This window comes from Larus michahellis, chromosome 1 (genome assembly GCF_964199755.1).
Source record: "Larus michahellis chromosome 1, bLarMic1.1, whole genome shotgun sequence".
Taxonomy (NCBI): domain Eukaryota; kingdom Metazoa; phylum Chordata; class Aves; order Charadriiformes; family Laridae; genus Larus; species Larus michahellis.
This window is the reverse complement of record NC_133896.1, coordinates 57,027,774-57,044,147: the sequence shown is the minus strand read 5'-3', so window position 1 is coordinate 57,044,147 and position 16,374 is coordinate 57,027,774. Positions and strand designations below refer to the sequence as shown.

The 16,374-nt window shown below is 56.9% G+C and overlaps 2 protein-coding genes across 2 annotated transcripts; both read left to right on the top strand.

Moving 5' to 3' along the window:
* The first annotated feature begins 5,039 nt into the window (after positions 1 to 5,039).
* On the top strand, positions 5,040 to 6,004 carry H1-0 (H1.0 linker histone). The gene has a single exon (XM_074572714.1). The coding sequence runs from the start codon at positions 5,238 to 5,240 to the stop codon at positions 5,817 to 5,819; it is 582 nt and encodes a 193-aa protein (XP_074428815.1). The 5' UTR covers positions 5,040 to 5,237; the 3' UTR covers positions 5,820 to 6,004.
* Positions 6,005 to 8,503: 2,499 nt separating this feature from the next.
* GCAT (glycine C-acetyltransferase) lies at positions 8,504 to 14,520 on the top strand. The gene is made up of 9 exons (XM_074579375.1): positions 8,504 to 8,743; positions 8,840 to 8,970; positions 9,575 to 9,676; positions 10,209 to 10,355; positions 10,657 to 10,811; positions 12,562 to 12,644; positions 13,036 to 13,207; positions 13,618 to 13,739; positions 14,166 to 14,520. Exons 1-9 carry the CDS (start codon positions 8,533 to 8,535, stop codon positions 14,315 to 14,317), a joined length of 1,275 nt encoding a protein of 424 aa, XP_074435476.1. The 5' UTR covers positions 8,504 to 8,532; the 3' UTR covers positions 14,318 to 14,520.
* The last annotated feature ends 1,854 nt before the right edge of the window (positions 14,521 to 16,374 follow it).

Below are 16,374 nucleotides of genomic sequence, written 5' to 3'. Positions count from 1 at the left end.
GAAGCAGCGGGAGCACCCCCTCCCTGGCCAGAGAGCAAGGGGAGCCCTGCACTGCCATTATCCAGCTCTGCTTTTGGGTTTGAGGATGAAATAATCTGCTTCATCACACTGCTCCAAAAATCACACGTGGACCCTCAGCCCCTCCGGAGGAAGAGCTGAGCCTGGGCTGTGTTAGTAAATCCAGTATTTGCTGGCGGGGAGGTCGGGGGGAAGATGGCTCTGCAAATTACTGGCAGAGTAAACAGTATATATAGATTCTGGGGGAGACCAGAGGGATCTCAAATGCCTTCATTCTCCTGTTTTTGGGTGAAGCACATTGGTTTTTTGGCAGGATAAAGTACTTTGGGGTGATTGCTCCTTGTTCAGCCCTTGTGCAGGCTTTTGTCACGCGCGTGAGGCCCTTGGGCAACCCGGTGGATGGTGCAAGAGGCCAGGCACTGAGCTCAGCAGCCGCCGCCTCCCCACTGCGCCCGTGCGGAGCCAGGGTTTGCGCATGCTGGTGCTTGGCCTCCTGCCTCCGGGCTACAAACCCTCCCATCCCCTCACTGACCAAGGTCCAGGCTTTTCCCTCCACTTCCCAGCAGGACATGGCTGTTGCCATTGAGTTTAGGATGGGGCAAGCATTTGTCATGCTGGGGGCTGGAGACGGGAAGGGAAGAGGGGATAGAGCAGTTCAGGTCTTCCAGGCTGCAGTGGATGGTGTCGCCTTGGGGACCAAGAGAGGAGGGAAAAAAGCCAGGTTCAGGGCACGATGTCAAAGGCTGGGGGGTGCATGAATGATTTTTAGAAAAAACAGCCACTGAAACAACAGTCTGTATGGTCGTACCTACCCCTGGGGAGGAAACCCCCAAAAGTGGGGCACTGGGGGCAAGCAGAGGGTGAGCAAGGGGTGAACCGCAGACTCCCGGTGCGTGCGGCTTGCCAGCCCCTTCCCTGAGGGCCTCGGTATCTCCTGTTTGTTTGGGTTGGTTTGTTGGCATGGGGTTGGTTTGTTGTTTTTTTTTTTTCCCTTCCTGACTGGGGGCTGCTGACCCCGATAAACGCGTCGCATGAGCGCGGGCGAAATGTGTGGGTGCCTGACATGCCGCCGAGCCGCCCCTCCTCGAGGCTCTGCGGCTGCAGATCAGCCGCCGGCTGGGCAGGAGCATCCCGTCATCCCTGGGATGACGGGGGACCGCCGTCTCTCAAACCGGCACGGCGTTAATCGGGCAGCCCCCGTCTCGCCTGCGGTGGGGCGATACGGTCGCCCCATCGTCTCTGCAATCCCTATCTCCCGGGTGCAGGGAAGCTGGGTGGGGGGAGGGCAGCGGGGGTGGGAGGCGACTGACATCGTGCCTGGGTGACAGGCGTGATGGCCAGCAGAGCCCAAAAAGCATCCCAAAGCAGGTGCGTGTACCCCGTCCACTTGCTTTCGGACAAGTTGTGGCTGCGAGAAATGTCCCAACCTCACACACGGGGAAAACCCGCAGCCCGTGCGGCACACTGGTTGCATGAGAGCCAGCATCCCAGCTCGCATAAGGAGCTTGCCCTTAAAAAAAAAAGCTTGTAAATCTTTTAAAACAGTGGCAATTGGTCCGGCAGGCAGAGGCAATACTCTTTTGCCTTTTATTGGCATCATTAAATCCCGCTCTGCCTGGCTGAGCAGCTTCGTGCTGGGCTGGCCACAGTGCGTTGCACAACTGGGGGCTCAGGGCTGAAGCTCTGATGAGCACGGGAGGAAAATCAGCCAATTTCCCTGGTTTGCCACTAAGAAAGCACTGAAGCACTTGGAACTGAGCGCCAGCCAAGCCAAATTCCACTGCTGGGTGTTTTGAGCCTCTTTGGAAATGGAAACCAGGTAAAATAAAATGTTGTCACTGGCATTAGTCACTAGAAGGGCCCCCGTGCACTTGGATACCAATGAAGAGCCGTCCTACCCCTACAAGGCAGGAGCTGTTACCCAGCGGATCCGTAGCACATCCACGATGGATGCAGTTTGACCATTTAAGATGAAATCCGCAGCTGGAAGTGCGTAAATCCCCACGGGGTCTGGTTGAACGCAGTGTGGGGAGGGAGGAGAAGGTAAATGGGATTACGGAGAGGATTCCTCTGCCAGGCTCTGTCCTCTGGGGTACATCGGAGAAGCGGGATTTCCCAATCTCTGCCGACTAATGCCAGAAACGGGAAGCACAGGAGACTTGGAGCAGTTGGGTAGCTCTCCTCAAGGAGAAAACGGTGTGCAGGGAGTAATCCACCCTACTCTGGGCACGGTGGCAGGTTCCAGAGGCCAAAAATAGAAACATGAGCCTAAGCCAGGCATGGGGGAGCGGGTGGCCCATGGGAACAATTTTTCCTTCTGGATGAGCCCCCCCCGGCCATGCTTCCTGCAGTGGGGTGCTGGCAGCACCAGACCCCGCTTCCCAGAGGCAGTGGGGCCCTCATTGCCCTGCAGCATCTGCATCCCACCTCCAGCCCCGGCATCCCACCAGGAGCCGGAAAACCCCTCTCGATCCTGCACGACTAATATGAAGGATGCATCAGTACAACAGTGCAGGGTTCAAGGGGGGGGTTTCCAGTATCAAGTGGGGCACTTAAGGGGTTACCTTGACCGGGATCCCCCCCACCATGTGCAAGGTCAGCAGCATCCTGATGAGCTGTGACCACCCGTACACCTTCCCTCCGCCAAGCCCCTTGGCGCCATGGGGTGTTCCCCTTATTTTGACTGGCTAAAAATTAGGGAGCTGGTCTGGATGAAAGGGTCGGGACCCCTACGTATAGGGGACGAGGGTGTTTGCCCGCCGGCAGCGGCACCCTCCGGAGGAGGCTGAATAGCCCTGGTCGGCTGCAGGAGCTGCCCAGGTGACCGGCTGAGATTAGACCCCGAATTTTCATCTGGCTAAAGTTAGCTGAAGCATCTGCCCTCCTCCCTCCCTGCCTCCCCCCACCCCGCCATCCCTTGCCTCTCCATCGCTGCGCTGCCCCGATAATGGTTTTTAAGGCTGGAGGCTCCGCGGTCAGCCCCCGGCACCATGCCAACCCCGGGGGCTCGGGGACGATGCTGACACCCCCGCGCCTCCTCTACCCTCGGAGCCCGGCCTGCGGGCCAGCCGCGTCTGACCGTTAAAAACTTGGATGCAAATAAAAGCAGATGGTGCCTTATCTGCCCGCACCCAACTTGCCTACGTGCAGGCAGCCAGCCACGGCCGTTTATTCCCGGCTAGAAAAAACGAGCGATCCCTTCGGCCGGGATAAGCGCTGTGCAGAGGCCACCAGATCTCGCTGCCCCCCCGCTCCGTATGGGATGGAAAGCCATGCATTCATCAGGTCTTCAGGGAAAAAAAAAAAACAAAAACACAACCCCAGGGGAGGTGAAAGGGTGGTTATTCCCCTCCGCAGTTGGCTCTTTGCTTTTAATAAAACCGAGTGGTTTGCAGGTGGGGCAAACGTGTCCCGCTCCCCACGTGGAGCAGGGCAAGTGAAATAGTGGCCGTGGGGAGGGGGACCGAAAGGGATACCCTCAATGGGATGCATTCCTGCCACCCCTGGAAAAGCATCAGGGGGACGAGTGCCTCCTCCCAGGGCAGGGCGCGCTGGACCCTCACATAATATGTGTGTGTGTCGGGGAGGGGGCATCAAATTATTTCTATTCCTATTTCTATTTCTATTCCTATTTCATTTCTATTTCTATTTCACTTCTATTTCTATTTATTCCTATTATTTCTATTTTTTCCGTTTCTTCTATTACTCTATTTCTTCTATTATTTCTATATTTATATTTATATTTATATATTTAGATTTATTTCTACAGCTGTATCTATTTTTATATATGCTTCTGGGTGCCCCTGCCTGGGGGTTTTCACGCCCCCGGGCATCCAGGGTGCCTGGAGGTTACAGGAAGGTGCTCACTGCGTATTTTACCTCCCTGCTGAAGAGCCGAGGGGTTTGGAGGTGCCGGGGTTCACCTCCGAGCACCCCACAGCGTCTCAGTGGGCACCAGGCAGCTGCGCCCGCGTGTTTTTAAGAAATAAGGGGGAAAACATCATCAAAATCCTACGGGCAAGGTGATGATAGTGGCTACGTTTAATCTCCCAGGAACAGCCGACCACTTACACAGCTGGGGAAGGACGACCGATTGTCACTGTTACACATCCCCACTCTGTCCCTTCACAAAGACTTACGTGTCCCCCCCCTCAAAAAGGGGACAGCCTGTTATTTGTGACCCCTGCCACACACGCGCCAGGGCTGAGCTGATGTCCCCAAAGCACCTGCTGGGGAGCAAAGAGGGCAGAGAAGCGGGGCAGAGGCGTTGGGCTGTGGGGTACTGCTGTGAGCCTGTTTCGACTCCAGTGCTCCCCCTTTTCCCTTGGTGTCCCTCCCAGTGTCCCCAGTGTCCTCCCCCATGTCCTTCCTTATCCCCTGACGTTTCTCCCTATGTCCCTCCTTATGTCCCCCTGAACATCCCTCCCTGACCCCCAGCACCGTCCCCAAGTGTCCCTCCGTGTGTCCTGATGTCGCTCCAAGTGTCCCTGTGCTGTCCCTCCCTGTCTCCCCAATGTCCCCAAGTGCTTCTCCTTGTCTCCTCCATGCCACCCCCAGTGTGGCTCTTTGTTCCCACCCAATGTTCCACCCAAATGCTCCTCCTTGTCCTGCTGTTGACCCCTCCAGTGTCCTTCCTTGTCCACACCCAGTGTCCCCCAAGTGCTCCTCCTTGTTCCCCAGTGACCCCCCCAGTGTCACTTGTTGTCCACACCCAGTGTCCCCCAAGTGCTTCTCCTTGTCCTGCTGTTGTCCCCTCCAGTGTCCTTCCTTGTCCCTACCCAGTGTCCCCCAAGTGCCCCTCCTTGTCCCCACCCATTGTCCCTCCTTGTCCCACCGTTATCGCCCCCGAGGTGTCCCCCCTCGTCCCCTGATGTCCCTCACTGTCCCAGCCGGCCGGGCCGCCGGGGCGGGTCGGGGCGTGGCGGGGGACACACGGGGACACCGCCGGCGGCGGGCGGGCGGGGTGGCGCGCTCGGGGCAGTCCTCCCCGCGGTCCGCGCCGCGCCTTTAAATGCCGGCGGCGGCGGGCGCGGCCGCAGCGGCGGCGTCGGGAGCGGCACCGGCACCGGCACCGGCACCGGGTCCGCGGCGGTCGTTCCCCACCGCTCCTCTCCTCAGCCTCTCCCCGCCCAGGGGCGGGGGTCCCGGGCCGGACCGGACCGGGCCAGGCTTCCCACCGTAAGGGGATAGCGGAACATCCCGGGAACGAAGCACCGACCATGACGGACAGCCCGATCCCAGCCCCGGCTCCGGCCGCCAAACCCAAGCGGGCCAGGTCGGCACGGCGGCCGGCGGCCCACCCCACCTACTCGGACATGATCGCGGCGGCCATCCGGGCCGAGAAGAGCCGCGGCGGCTCCTCCCGCCAGTCCATCCAGAAGTACGTGAAGAGCCACTACAAGGTGGGCCAGAACGCCGACGTCCAGATCAGGCTCGCCATACGGCGCCTCCTCGCCGCCGGCATCCTCAAGCAGACCAAAGGCATCGGCGCCTCCGGCTCTTTCCGCTTGGCCAAGGCCAGCAAGGCGAAGAAGTCCCCGGCCAAGAAGAGGAGGAAGAAGGTGGCCAGGAAATCCACATCGCCCCGGAAAGCAGTGAGGGCCAGGAAAGCCAAGTCGCCAGCGAAGAAGCCCAAATCTGCCGCCAGGAAAGCCAGGAAGAAGTCGAGGGCCAGCCCAAAGAAAGCCAAGACGACAAAGACTTTTAAGGTCAAGTCGCTGAAGGCGTCCAAGCCCAAGAAGGCAAAGCGGTCGAAACCCAAAGCCAAATCCAGCGCCCGGAAATCACCCAAGAAGAAGTGAGAAGTCTAGGGGCGTTTCGGTACTCTCCCCTTTGGTTTCTGTAAATAGCTTTTGCCTTTATTTTTACCCCTTTCTATTGTGTTTTATAAAGAATCAATCTATTCCTGTCTGGAAATAGCTAAAACAAGGCAGTTAATGAAAGAAAAAAGGAACATCTTTGGTACGGAGAGTTCCAATTTTTAAGAGTTACTGGTCTGGGTTTTTATTTCGATGTCTCAGAAATTCCTTGTGTGTGTCTGTTGTTTTCTTTTTTTAATACTGGGCTGCTTGTTCTGTGTTGGGGGTGATGGTGACCCTGCGTGTCTGTTGAGGCCGTACAGGATTTCAATTCCTGATCCTGCCCCAGCTCCCGGGGGGGTTGTGTATTCGCTGGGGCCAGGGAAAGGCTCTGCGTGTCTTGGAGGGGAAGCGGGGACATACAGCTGTGAGAGCCACAGCCTTCCCAGGAGGAGGAAGAGGGGCTCCCCACTCCCTCCTCCGCCACCCCGGGTCCCCACCATGGGGACGAGGCGAGGTACTGGGCTGCTGGGTGTGAGGTCTGCCTGGTGCTGGAGATAACCACCCATCCGGCTGGGCGATGGGGCTGCCCACCTGCCTGTGGAGCTGCCGAGGGGACTCTTGGGGCAGGAACAGGATGGAGGAGGAGGTGGAGTGGGGCCAGGGTCTGTCCACGTTTGCTTTCAAGGAGCTGATCCCTGGGGAGGAGAGACAAACACGGCCGTGAGCAGCTTTGCTCCCCGGGGAGGAACAGCCGGAGCACGGCAGTGGGCAGCTCCGTGGGCAAGGCTGGGGTGGGCAGCCAGGGCGGCCCCACTGTCATCTCAGTGCTCTGGCTTTGTGCCCAGTGGGGGCTGGCACAGCTCCAGGGCCTGCCTGTCCCCTGCCAGCGCCCCTCCCCAGGCAGGGCTGGGCGGTCCTGATGGCCTGGCCTGCCCTACTGCTCAGCAGGGTCTGAGCCTCAGGCAGGAGGTGCCTAATCCCCCTTGGCTAGAGACATCTAAGGTCCTTGGATGTCAAGATCCCCAACCACCTGGTCCAGCAGCTCTGAAATCCCAGGGGCTGTGGGTTCCCAATCCCCTCAGGCTTGCTGTGCCTAAATCTCATGGGCCCAGGGTCCTCACCCTCCTGCATGGTATCTCCCAGATCCACTGGACTGATGATCCTAAATCACTTGGGCAGATGATGCCTGAGCCTTTTAGCGTCAAGGATCCCAAATTGTGTAGTTCAGGGTACTCAAATCCTTGGCCTGGAGGCACCTAATCCCTTTGGGCTCTTGTTCCTGAGACCCTTGGATGGAAGGCTCCCAGACCACCCAGGCTGAAAACCCTAAACCCCTTTCAAGAGTCTGGTGCCTAATCCTCCTGGACACGCTGGACAGGAGGGGTCTAAACCACCCTGGCCACAGTATCCCTAATCAGCTATAGGGGAGGATGGAGATGCCTGATCCAGCTGGGCTCTTTGTGTCCAAACCTGGTGGGCCTGTGGGTCATAAACCCCTTCAGCCAAAGGTGCTTAAATTCCTGAGGCTCAGGTACCTAGTCTCCTTCAGCTGGTAAGTCCTAAACCTCTCAAACCAAAGGATTCTTGGTCAATTCAGCTTGATGTACCCAAATCCTATAATACACTCTGTAGTGGGCACCCATAAACCAGCTAGACACGAGGGTCCAAGTCACCTGTGCTGAGGACTTGAAATCCTTTAGGTCGGGATACCTAATGCTCCAGGGATTCTCGATCATCAAGGTCCATGACGGCCTGTTGCTCCCAAATCCCTCGGGCCCTCTACTGTGCTCTCGTGAGACCCCACCTGCACTATTGTGTTAAGCTCTGGAGTCCTCAGCACAGGAAAAACATGGACCTGTTGTAGCAGGTCCAGAGGAGGGCCACAGAAATGATCAGAGGGATGGAACACCTCTCCTATGAAGAAAGGCTGGGTTGGGGCTGTTCAGCCTGGAGAAGAGAAGGCTCCGAGGAAACCTTATTGTGGCCTTTTTAGTACTTAGAGGGGGCCTACAGGAAAGACGGGGAGGGACTCTTTATCAGGGAGTGTAGCAATAGGAGAGCTAATGGTTTTGAGCTAAAGAGGGTAGATTTAGACTAAATATAAGGAAGAAATTTTTTACAATGAGGGTGGCAAAACACTGACACAGATTGCCCGGGGAGGTGGTAGATGCTCCATCCCTGGAAACATTCGAGGTCAGGTTGGACGGGGCTCTGAGCAACCTGATGTAGTTGAAGGTGTCCCTGTTCATTGCAGGGCGAGGTGGGATGACCTTTCAAGTTCCCTATCAACCTAAATTATTCTACGATTCCATGATTCTACACGACACCTCCCCCTCCCCTGTCTCCCCGAACGGTTCCTAAATCCCCGTGGATGCGCTTGCCGCAAATCCCTCCCAGGGATCACCTGGGGTGTGTGTGTGTGTGTGTGTGTGCGCGTGTGCCTAAACCCCTTGGAATAAAAGAGGTTTCCCAAAAACAAAAACAACCCAAGGCTTGAACAACACCTGGAAGGTGCCCGACTCCATTCAAGCCACGAGCAGCTCCGGCGAGGGGGCGGAGCCATATCGAAACCACGCCCCCGACGCCAGCGAGGGGGCGGAGCCGCGGGAGTCCATGGTCATTGGCCGGCGAGGGGGGCGGAGCCCCGGCGGCCAATGGCCATTGGCCGCCGGGGCTCCGCCCCCCTCGCCGGCGTGGGCGTGGCCAAGCGGGGATGTGGCGCGGTGGGACTGCGGCGTGGGGGCTGCTGCGGGGCGGCGGGGCCGGCAGCCCCCGGGCCGCTTCGGGAACGGCGGCGGCGGTTCATCTCCGCCAGCGGTTGGAAAAGGAGCTGGAAGACATCCGAGGGGCCGGCACTTGGAAAAACGAGCGGGTCATCGCTTCCCGACAGGGTCCCCACCTCCGTTTGGCCGGCGGCGGAGCCGGTGCGTACCGGGGAGGGGGGGGCGGGGAGGGCTCCGGGCTTCATCCTCCTTTGCGACGCCCGCGTTTCTCTCTCTCTCTCTCTTTCTCTCTTCCAGGGATCCTCAACTTCTGCGCCAACAACTATCTGGGGCTCTCCAGCCACCCCGAGGTGATCCGGGCGGCCGTGGAGGCCCTGGAGAAGTTCGGTGCCGGGCTCAGCTCTGTCCGCTTCATCTGCGGTACCCAGGTACCGGGGCAGCATCCCCTGCTCGGCCTCCCCTCTGAGATTTCCCTCTCCGCTCAGCCTCCCCGCCGGGCACAGGGCTAAGGTACACGTGGCCAGGCGGGGAAAAAAAAATAATGAATTCCCCGCTCGCCAAAGATCTGGAAATACCCCTACTTAAACCATTCACAACCCCTCAGAGAGCAAAGAAACGTAACACCCCTCCAGATTCAGAAAATGAATGTCTTTTCCCCCTCCCCTTAAGGGTCGTAATTATAGCAAGCCTGACTTGAAACGTCTCTGTCTAACCCACCCCGGTTTATCCCTGCCAGAGGCCTCTCAGAGCCCTGGCTGGTGAAGCGCAGAGAAAACTCAGAGATGCTCCCCTGTGGGTGGGGAGCTTGGTGTCTCCCTGCTGCGCTTTTGGCCCCTAAACCCATAACCGCATTTTAGGGCGGCGTTTGCAAGTGCTTTCTGAGCACAGTTAACTTCTCCCACGCACACACACACACCTTTTCTAAGGATAAAACTTGGCTGTTCCCTCCCTTGCAGACAGCGTCTAACAGCAGCGGGCAAGCGAGAACTTGCGCTGCCCCACCGGTGACGCTCGCTTCTCTCTTCTCTTTAGAGCATACACAAGGACCTGGAGGAGAAGATCGCGCGTTTCCACCAGCGGGAAGATGCCATTCTCTACGCCAGCTGCTTTGATGCCAACGCTGGTATCTTTGAGGTTTGTAGGGCTTTCCTTGTGCTGCACGTGGAGGAGGGAGGCGATGATGATGTGCCTGCCGTGCCTTCCAGAGGCTCTGATGTGAGCTCTGTGCTACAGAGAAGATGGCAGTGACCGGTGGTGGAGAACCCTGACTTGGTGTCCTTGGACTGGGGTTGCCACATAGAGCTGTTTAAACAGCCCTCGCCTCCTCCTTTCCCAGACGGCTCCAGCTTTTTGGGAGGGCTCCCATTTCCTGGGTCGTGTGTACTCCCCCTTGAAGTGTAGGTGAGGGGAAGGGGTGATCCCCCAGGACTCCTAGGGAGGGGAAGGGGAGGGAGGTTTTGAGCTCAGAAGCCACAGACAAGAGCCTGGCCTAAGGAGATCAAGCTATAAGGTGGCTGGTAAGGAAAATGGAAAGTTTAGCGGTGCCAGGAGAGACGTGGCAGCTGCAATGAAACACAGCCCTGTCCTCTGCTCTGAGAGACGCTGGAAGATCTCAGTGATGTGTTGCCCCGGAGCAAAGGATGATCATTTTGTTTGGCACGGCCAGGCCCTGCTGACCCCGGAGGATGCAGTGCTGTCGGATGAGCTGAACCATGCCTCCATCATCGACGGGATCCGCCTGTGCAAGGCTAACAAGTACCGCTACAAGCACATGGACATGCAGGACCTGGAGGCGAAGCTGCAGGAGGCGCAGGTACGGAGGTCTGCTCCCACCCCAACGTGAGGGTGCTCGCTTGGCTGTGCTACCTGTGCAGTAACCAGCCCCGAAGGGTGAGCTCTGCCTTTTCCCGTGCAATAGGCATCGGTTTTGCCAATAGGCACGGGTAGGCATGGATAGGCAAGGTGGGGAAGCAGCTGATTGCAGTGCAAACCCCCCATCTTGGTTAGGTATATCCATTACCTACCAGAGTTGGACCATGTTCTGGTCTCCTCCGCCAGCCTCTCTCCTCAGGGTGACATCTTCACCCCTGGGGATGCCGCTCTCCCTCCCACAGAAACATCGTCTGCGGCTGGTGGCCACTGACGGTGCCTTCTCCATGGATGGTGACATTGCACCCTTGAGGGAGATCTGCCAGCTGGCCCAGAAGTATGATGCCCTGGTCTTCATTGACGAATGCCATGCCACAGGCTTCCTGGGACCCAATGGCCGGTAAGTGGCTGTTTCTCCCCTGTGACCCTGACTACCTCTGAAGCAAGGCCAAAGGCGCTGATAACCAACGTATTTTTGTGTAGGGATTTCTGATGCCACCATTTCTTGAAGGCTTCACACCCTATCTTTGGGGCACCTGAGGGGATTGAAGGGAGGTACTTTAGCAATGACCCATCCCAACGTGACAGCCACTTCTGTGTGCGTAAGGGATGGTGCGATCATCTCATCTGCCTCTCTTGGCAAGCAGTTGGACTTCCTGACTTCCAAATCCTTCTTCTCTCAGTCATCACTTTCAAATGCTTGGTTCTTGGGGGTTTTGTGGAGTTAGCTTTGATTAGTTCCCTCGGGGCAGCTTTTTCCTCCATCCCTGGAGATCCTCCAGGTGCCAAGTAATGCACTTGTGCAGGTGTTTGCTGAGAATGGACGCTTCCCATGCTTGTTTTGTTTGGGTGGTCCTTCCTGCTGTCTCTCTATTGGAAGGTAGAGACCTGTGTGAGACAACACCTGTAGGAATGAACAATGGGACCCTCCTCAGATGGAAGGATAGTGCAGGAGATGACAAGAGGAAAAAGGCATCTCTGAAAAAGCCAAAAGTTGCTCTATGAAGAGCTCCCTTCTAGCTCTCCCCTCTCTAGGCAGATCTCGTGTGGGAAGCTGGCAAGTCCACATTAAGGTGTGAAATGGGTGAGAAGTGGGAACTAAGCAAGAAAACTTGCCTCGTTTTCTCACTGAGGCTGTGGCAAATCTTTCATTGTGGATCAAAATGATGGTGCAAGAGGGACCTTTTAAGAGAAGGGATGCCACTCCTGGTGGCACTTCATCACTAACAAGAGAGATGGTCGTGCTGAGCTTTAGTATATTCCAGACCTTGTAGTACTGAGCTTTCTCAAGTTTAAGTCTTCATAAGGAAGAAATATTAGGATGGTCTTTTAGTCTTGTAATCTTCCTTCCTTGGGGCATGCTAGCCATCCCATGAGTTGAGGTAGACCATGTTGCTCTGTCCCAGTGGGCTCTGTGGTCCCACCAGCTGCAAAACCAACTGTTTGACTGCACTGAGGTATCTAAGCGCATAGTGGCTTGAGGAAGAGGGAATGGTCACTGAGCGCTTGGTGACTTGTGCCAGTTTCAGTGTGAACCTGGTGCAACACTGTGTTTCAGTGTGAACACTGTCTACAACACTGTTTCAAGAGATCCAACAGGTGGGTGGCCATGCCCAGTCCTGCTTTTTTGGGCTGGAGGACATGAAGTTGCAGAGCACGTTGGCTATGTCTGGTTGGTTCCACTAGTGTAGACCTGGACACGGGTGCTTTAGGCCTGTGTACATCTAGGGCAGCACATCAGTGATGTGCACAGCCCACCTCGGAGGATATTGTCTACTCTAGCCAGGCAACTGTTTTTCCCTGGAGTATGCTAATGGTGTGGCATGTCTGAGGCATGTACAAGACCTACGTCGATGTCCAATTCTCTGGACTATTAAACTTTTGTGTGGGAAGTTTGAGTGCTCTCCCATTCGTAAGAGCATGGGTTTCTTCATCCCTTATCTCGGGAGATCCCAGCTTAGCCCTTCTGCAGGAGAAGGGAAGGTCAACACTTGGGCTGAACTAGCACAGGGAGTGTTCTTCCTTTACCAGAAGGGGGTACACCAGAGACCTGTCTGGTGGCGCTTTGTTTCCCTTGAGACATCAGGTGTAGAGCAGCTTCCCTGGTGCGTGCTGGCACAGCTGGTAATGTGGTATTCCTTTTTCTGCAGGGGTACCGATGAGCTCCTGGGAGTGATGGACAAAGTCACCATCATCAACTCCACCCTGGGGAAAGCTCTTGGAGGAGCTGCAGGTGAAGGCATTTCCCTGTTGAAGGACCTCCACATGCTAAAGAGCTCCACAGCATCGCTTTGATGTTTCCTTCCTCTGTCTAATGACAGAGCAACAAATGCATGTTGTCCTCTTCTGCTGGTTGCATGAGGCTCAGTTTGAGACCCTGCTGCAGGGCCAAGGGAGGTCCTGCTGTGTGCTCCTTCTGCTTTCATCTTCCCTATTCATTTGCCTTCGGGGTCAAGGTGGAAACTCTGGGTAAAAGGCATCAGCTGTGATTTTTTTTTTTTTTTTTTTTTAGGCTTGGTTTGTACTGAAATTCTTGTTGTAGGTGACAGGTTGGCTTTGAGGGGCTCCACTCTGAACAGGTCACCCTGTGGTGCCTTGTCCATTTCTCTGTCCTCCATCTGCAGGCGGGTACACAACTGGCCCCAAACCCCTCATCGATTTGCTCCGCCAGCGTTCCCGCCCGTACCTCTTCTCCAACAGCCTGCCCCCTGCCGTGGTGGGCTGTGCGTCCAAGGCCCTGGACCTCCTCATGGAGAGCAATGCTATTGCACAGTCCATGGCTGCCAAGACCCAACGGTGAGGGGGTCGTACTGGGGTGTGGGAACAGGGGGAGAGGTTCATTTGGAATGAATTGTCCACGTGTGTTTGTTCACCATCCCCACCCGCCCCCCCCAGTGACAGCCGTGAAGGCAATTTGCAAGTCATGGCCAAGGAGGTCTCAGGGGAAATTGCAGGATATGCCTCTGTGTCAGACAGATGTGGGGGCAGATGCATCACGGCTGGATGCTCTATGAGCTGGGACACATCTGCCTCTCAAGCAGCTGCTGCCTCCCTGCCATTGAGCAGGAAACGGCAAAAGGTCACTCCAAAAAGAGAGATCTTTTCCCCTGCACAGGAGATGCAGGGACTCCCAGGGGAAAGCGGGGCAGCAGTCCCCAAGGACAGGGGTGATGAGGCTTCACTCATCCTCTTGTTCTCTCCACCAGGTTCAGAAGCAAGATGACGGCAGCTGGCTTCACCATCTCAGGGAAAGACCACCCCATCTGTCCTGTCATGCTTGGGGACGCTCGGCTGGCTGCAGTGATGGCTGAGGACATGCTGAACAGAGGTGAACTGGGGAGGGAGCTCTGGATGCAGACACATGCCTTGAGGGAAGGAACAGCCGGTGGCGGTGCCACCACCATCCCTCCTCCAGAGGATGTTCCTGCATGAAATCTGTTTTTCCTGTACTCTCCAGCTGCAAATTTCCTTGTGGTCTCCTGCAGACGTTGCAGGCTTCACCTCCTTTCTCTTTGAGGGGTGGGGTGTGGGGGGGTTTACATTAGCCCTCTTGCCCTGCCATGCTGGACTCCATCCCCATCACTGTCCCTAACTCTCATTTCCATGCTTGGGAGCAGATGCCACTTGAAAACCCTGAAGCTTGGAAACGGTTACTGAGAGGGGAGGGAGGATCCAGAAGCCTTTCTGTCACCCAGTGCCACCTCAGCCTCCTTCCCTCCAGCCAGCTCTGACTCCCGATACGTTTCCTCCCCAGGCATTTATGTCATTGGCTTTAGCTACCCCGTGGTCCCCAAGGGAAAGGCCCGCATCCGGGTCCAGATATCAGCCGTGCACAGCGATGAAGACATTGATCGCTGTGTGGAAGCTTTCACTGAGGTGGGACGGAAACACGGAGCGCTGCCTTGAGGGGTCAGCAAACGCCTCCTCCGGCACCTTCCTTGCCCGTGATCCAAGTGCCTGTGCCGGGGGAAAGGGCTTGAGCAGCACGCTGCCGAAATCAGGACCGGTCCTCGAGACGTCGCAGCCTGTGGGAGGCTGTGGCTCTTGCAGCATCCTGGCAGCGGTGCTGGCAACCAGCTTTTGTGTCATTAAAGGTGTCCTGCAGTGCAGTGGGTATTCGTCCGGCTCTTGTTTTCTCATCCGGGAGCTGCAGCTCATCCCCATCCTCTCTTGCTGTGACCGGACACTCTGCTGTGTCTTCCTCGAAGCTTCAGTCCAGGCACTGAAGTGCCGCAGCTCCTGCTGTCTCCTTGCCGGTATGCGTGAGGTCTCCTGCTTCCTCCACATCTCCTGTGGGTCCAGCAGCATCACAGTGGCAGATCTGCCTGCTGAAATTCCCCACCAAGGCAGGGAGGGTTTCCCAGTCCCTTGGCAACCTGTGCCACCAGCAGCTGGTTTGGGAAAGAGGGCATGGGCTGGGCAAAGCTCTGGTCCTCCTTTCTCCCCTTCCCACTCTGGGGTGTTGGGCGTGAGGCTCGCTCGGTCCCCAGGGCTGGCTCCAAGGCTTTGTCCATCGCTGCGGCATTCCCAAACCTGCCTTGGGAGCTGCATCTCACTCCAGAGAGGCCATCGGGCATCGGGAAAGACGAGGTGGCAGAGGCCAGTAGTGTGGCAAGAGGGCCTGTGTCTGCCTGGGGCTGAGGCTGGGGGCAGAGCAGGTGACAGAAACCTGTAATTTTCCTCTGTCAGCTGCAATTTTCGCACAGCGGAGAACACACAGCAGGCTGGGATCTCTGGATTTGTTCCCCCGAGCCGTGCTGGGGTAGCAATTTAGCACTTAAGCGGGAACAAGTGGGTCGTGGGCATCTCTCAGGATTGCTTTGTTTGCATCGCTTCTGCTCTAGATGAGAAATCATGTGTCTCCTGCCACCTGCCCACGTGCTGAACTGAGTCCCAGCTGCCTGCAGCCGGGGACAGACACACTCCAGCCGAAATGCGGCTGTGCTGAGCTTGGGTGCCGGAGCACTGGGTCGCACCAGCAAAGACCTGCTCTGAAAAATGCTACCTGCCATTAGGGAGCAAGCTATGAGGGCAATAATGCGTCTGACCCGAACGAGAGCAACTGCTGGGGCATAGAGAAGTTAATGCGGGGTTGCAGCGCTTTCCGTGCTACAGAGGGCAGGGGACAAATGCGTTTTCCATGGGTCTGCCACCAGACCTTGTCAGAGCACCTGGTAGTGTAACTGTGTGCCAATTTTATTTAATTTTCCATTTCCACAGGGTCCTGAGCTCAGCCTGCTGATAAAGTATGATGTGGAGTTCCCTCTGTGTGGTGCCAGGCCCTCAGGGTGCTGCAAACCCTCCCCCCTTGTCAACGGGCAGTATTTTGGGAATGGGGAATGTAATGGGGAAATGGCAAGGGGTCGCGCTCAGGCCCCTCTTGCAACCTGGAGGGGATGAAGCTTCAGCCTGATGGGCGCTTCTGCGGGGGGGGGGGGTTTGGGTCCCTCTACCAAATCACTGCTGTTGGAGCCCGATGTTCCTTCACCCCTTGCTCCCCACTACTTGCCCACCTCCATTGCCCACCCCTACCATCCTGCCCGTGTCTCTGCTGCGCTCAGGGCAGCCACCACAAGCAGTTTAACCCTGCTCCGTCTTTGAAGTCTTTCTTCAGTCATATAGAGCTCTCGCTGCTCAGCCGCAAGCAAGGGCAGCAGCAGCCTCCCTCCCCTGCAATCCACACGCTTGCTCTTGCGTGCACATGTGTGCTTCCCCCCAGCTCCTCCTCCTTCTCCTCTCCTCCCCAGGCGCCCTGACCTCCCTTTCCCCTCCGTCTCTCCCAGGCCCCTCGGCAGCCGACCCCTGGCTCCGGTTGCCTCTCTGCCTGCTTCAAGGCCGAGCTCTGCAGCAGACTGCGGTTTGCAGGGCGGCAGAGCGAGTGCCGGGGCGCAGGGGAAGGCAGGAGGGTCAGACGATGGCAGGCTGGAAATGAATAATGCAGGCGCTGTGTTAACATTGCATTC

Coding starts and splice junctions, on each gene's coding strand:
- GCAT (XM_074579375.1), top strand. CDS start 8,533: ATGTGGCGCGGTGGGACTGCGGCGTGGGGGCTGCTGCGGGGCGGCGGG. Junction 10,356..10,656: donor CGAAGCTGCAGGAGGCGCAG/GTACGGAGGTCT, acceptor TCCCTCCCACAG/AAACATCGTCTGCGGCTGGT. Junction 13,208..13,617: donor ATGGCTGCCAAGACCCAACG/GTGAGGGGGTCG, acceptor TCTCTCCACCAG/GTTCAGAAGCAAGATGACGG.
- H1-0 (XM_074572714.1), top strand. CDS start 5,238: ATGACGGACAGCCCGATCCCAGCCCCGGCTCCGGCCGCCAAACCCAAG.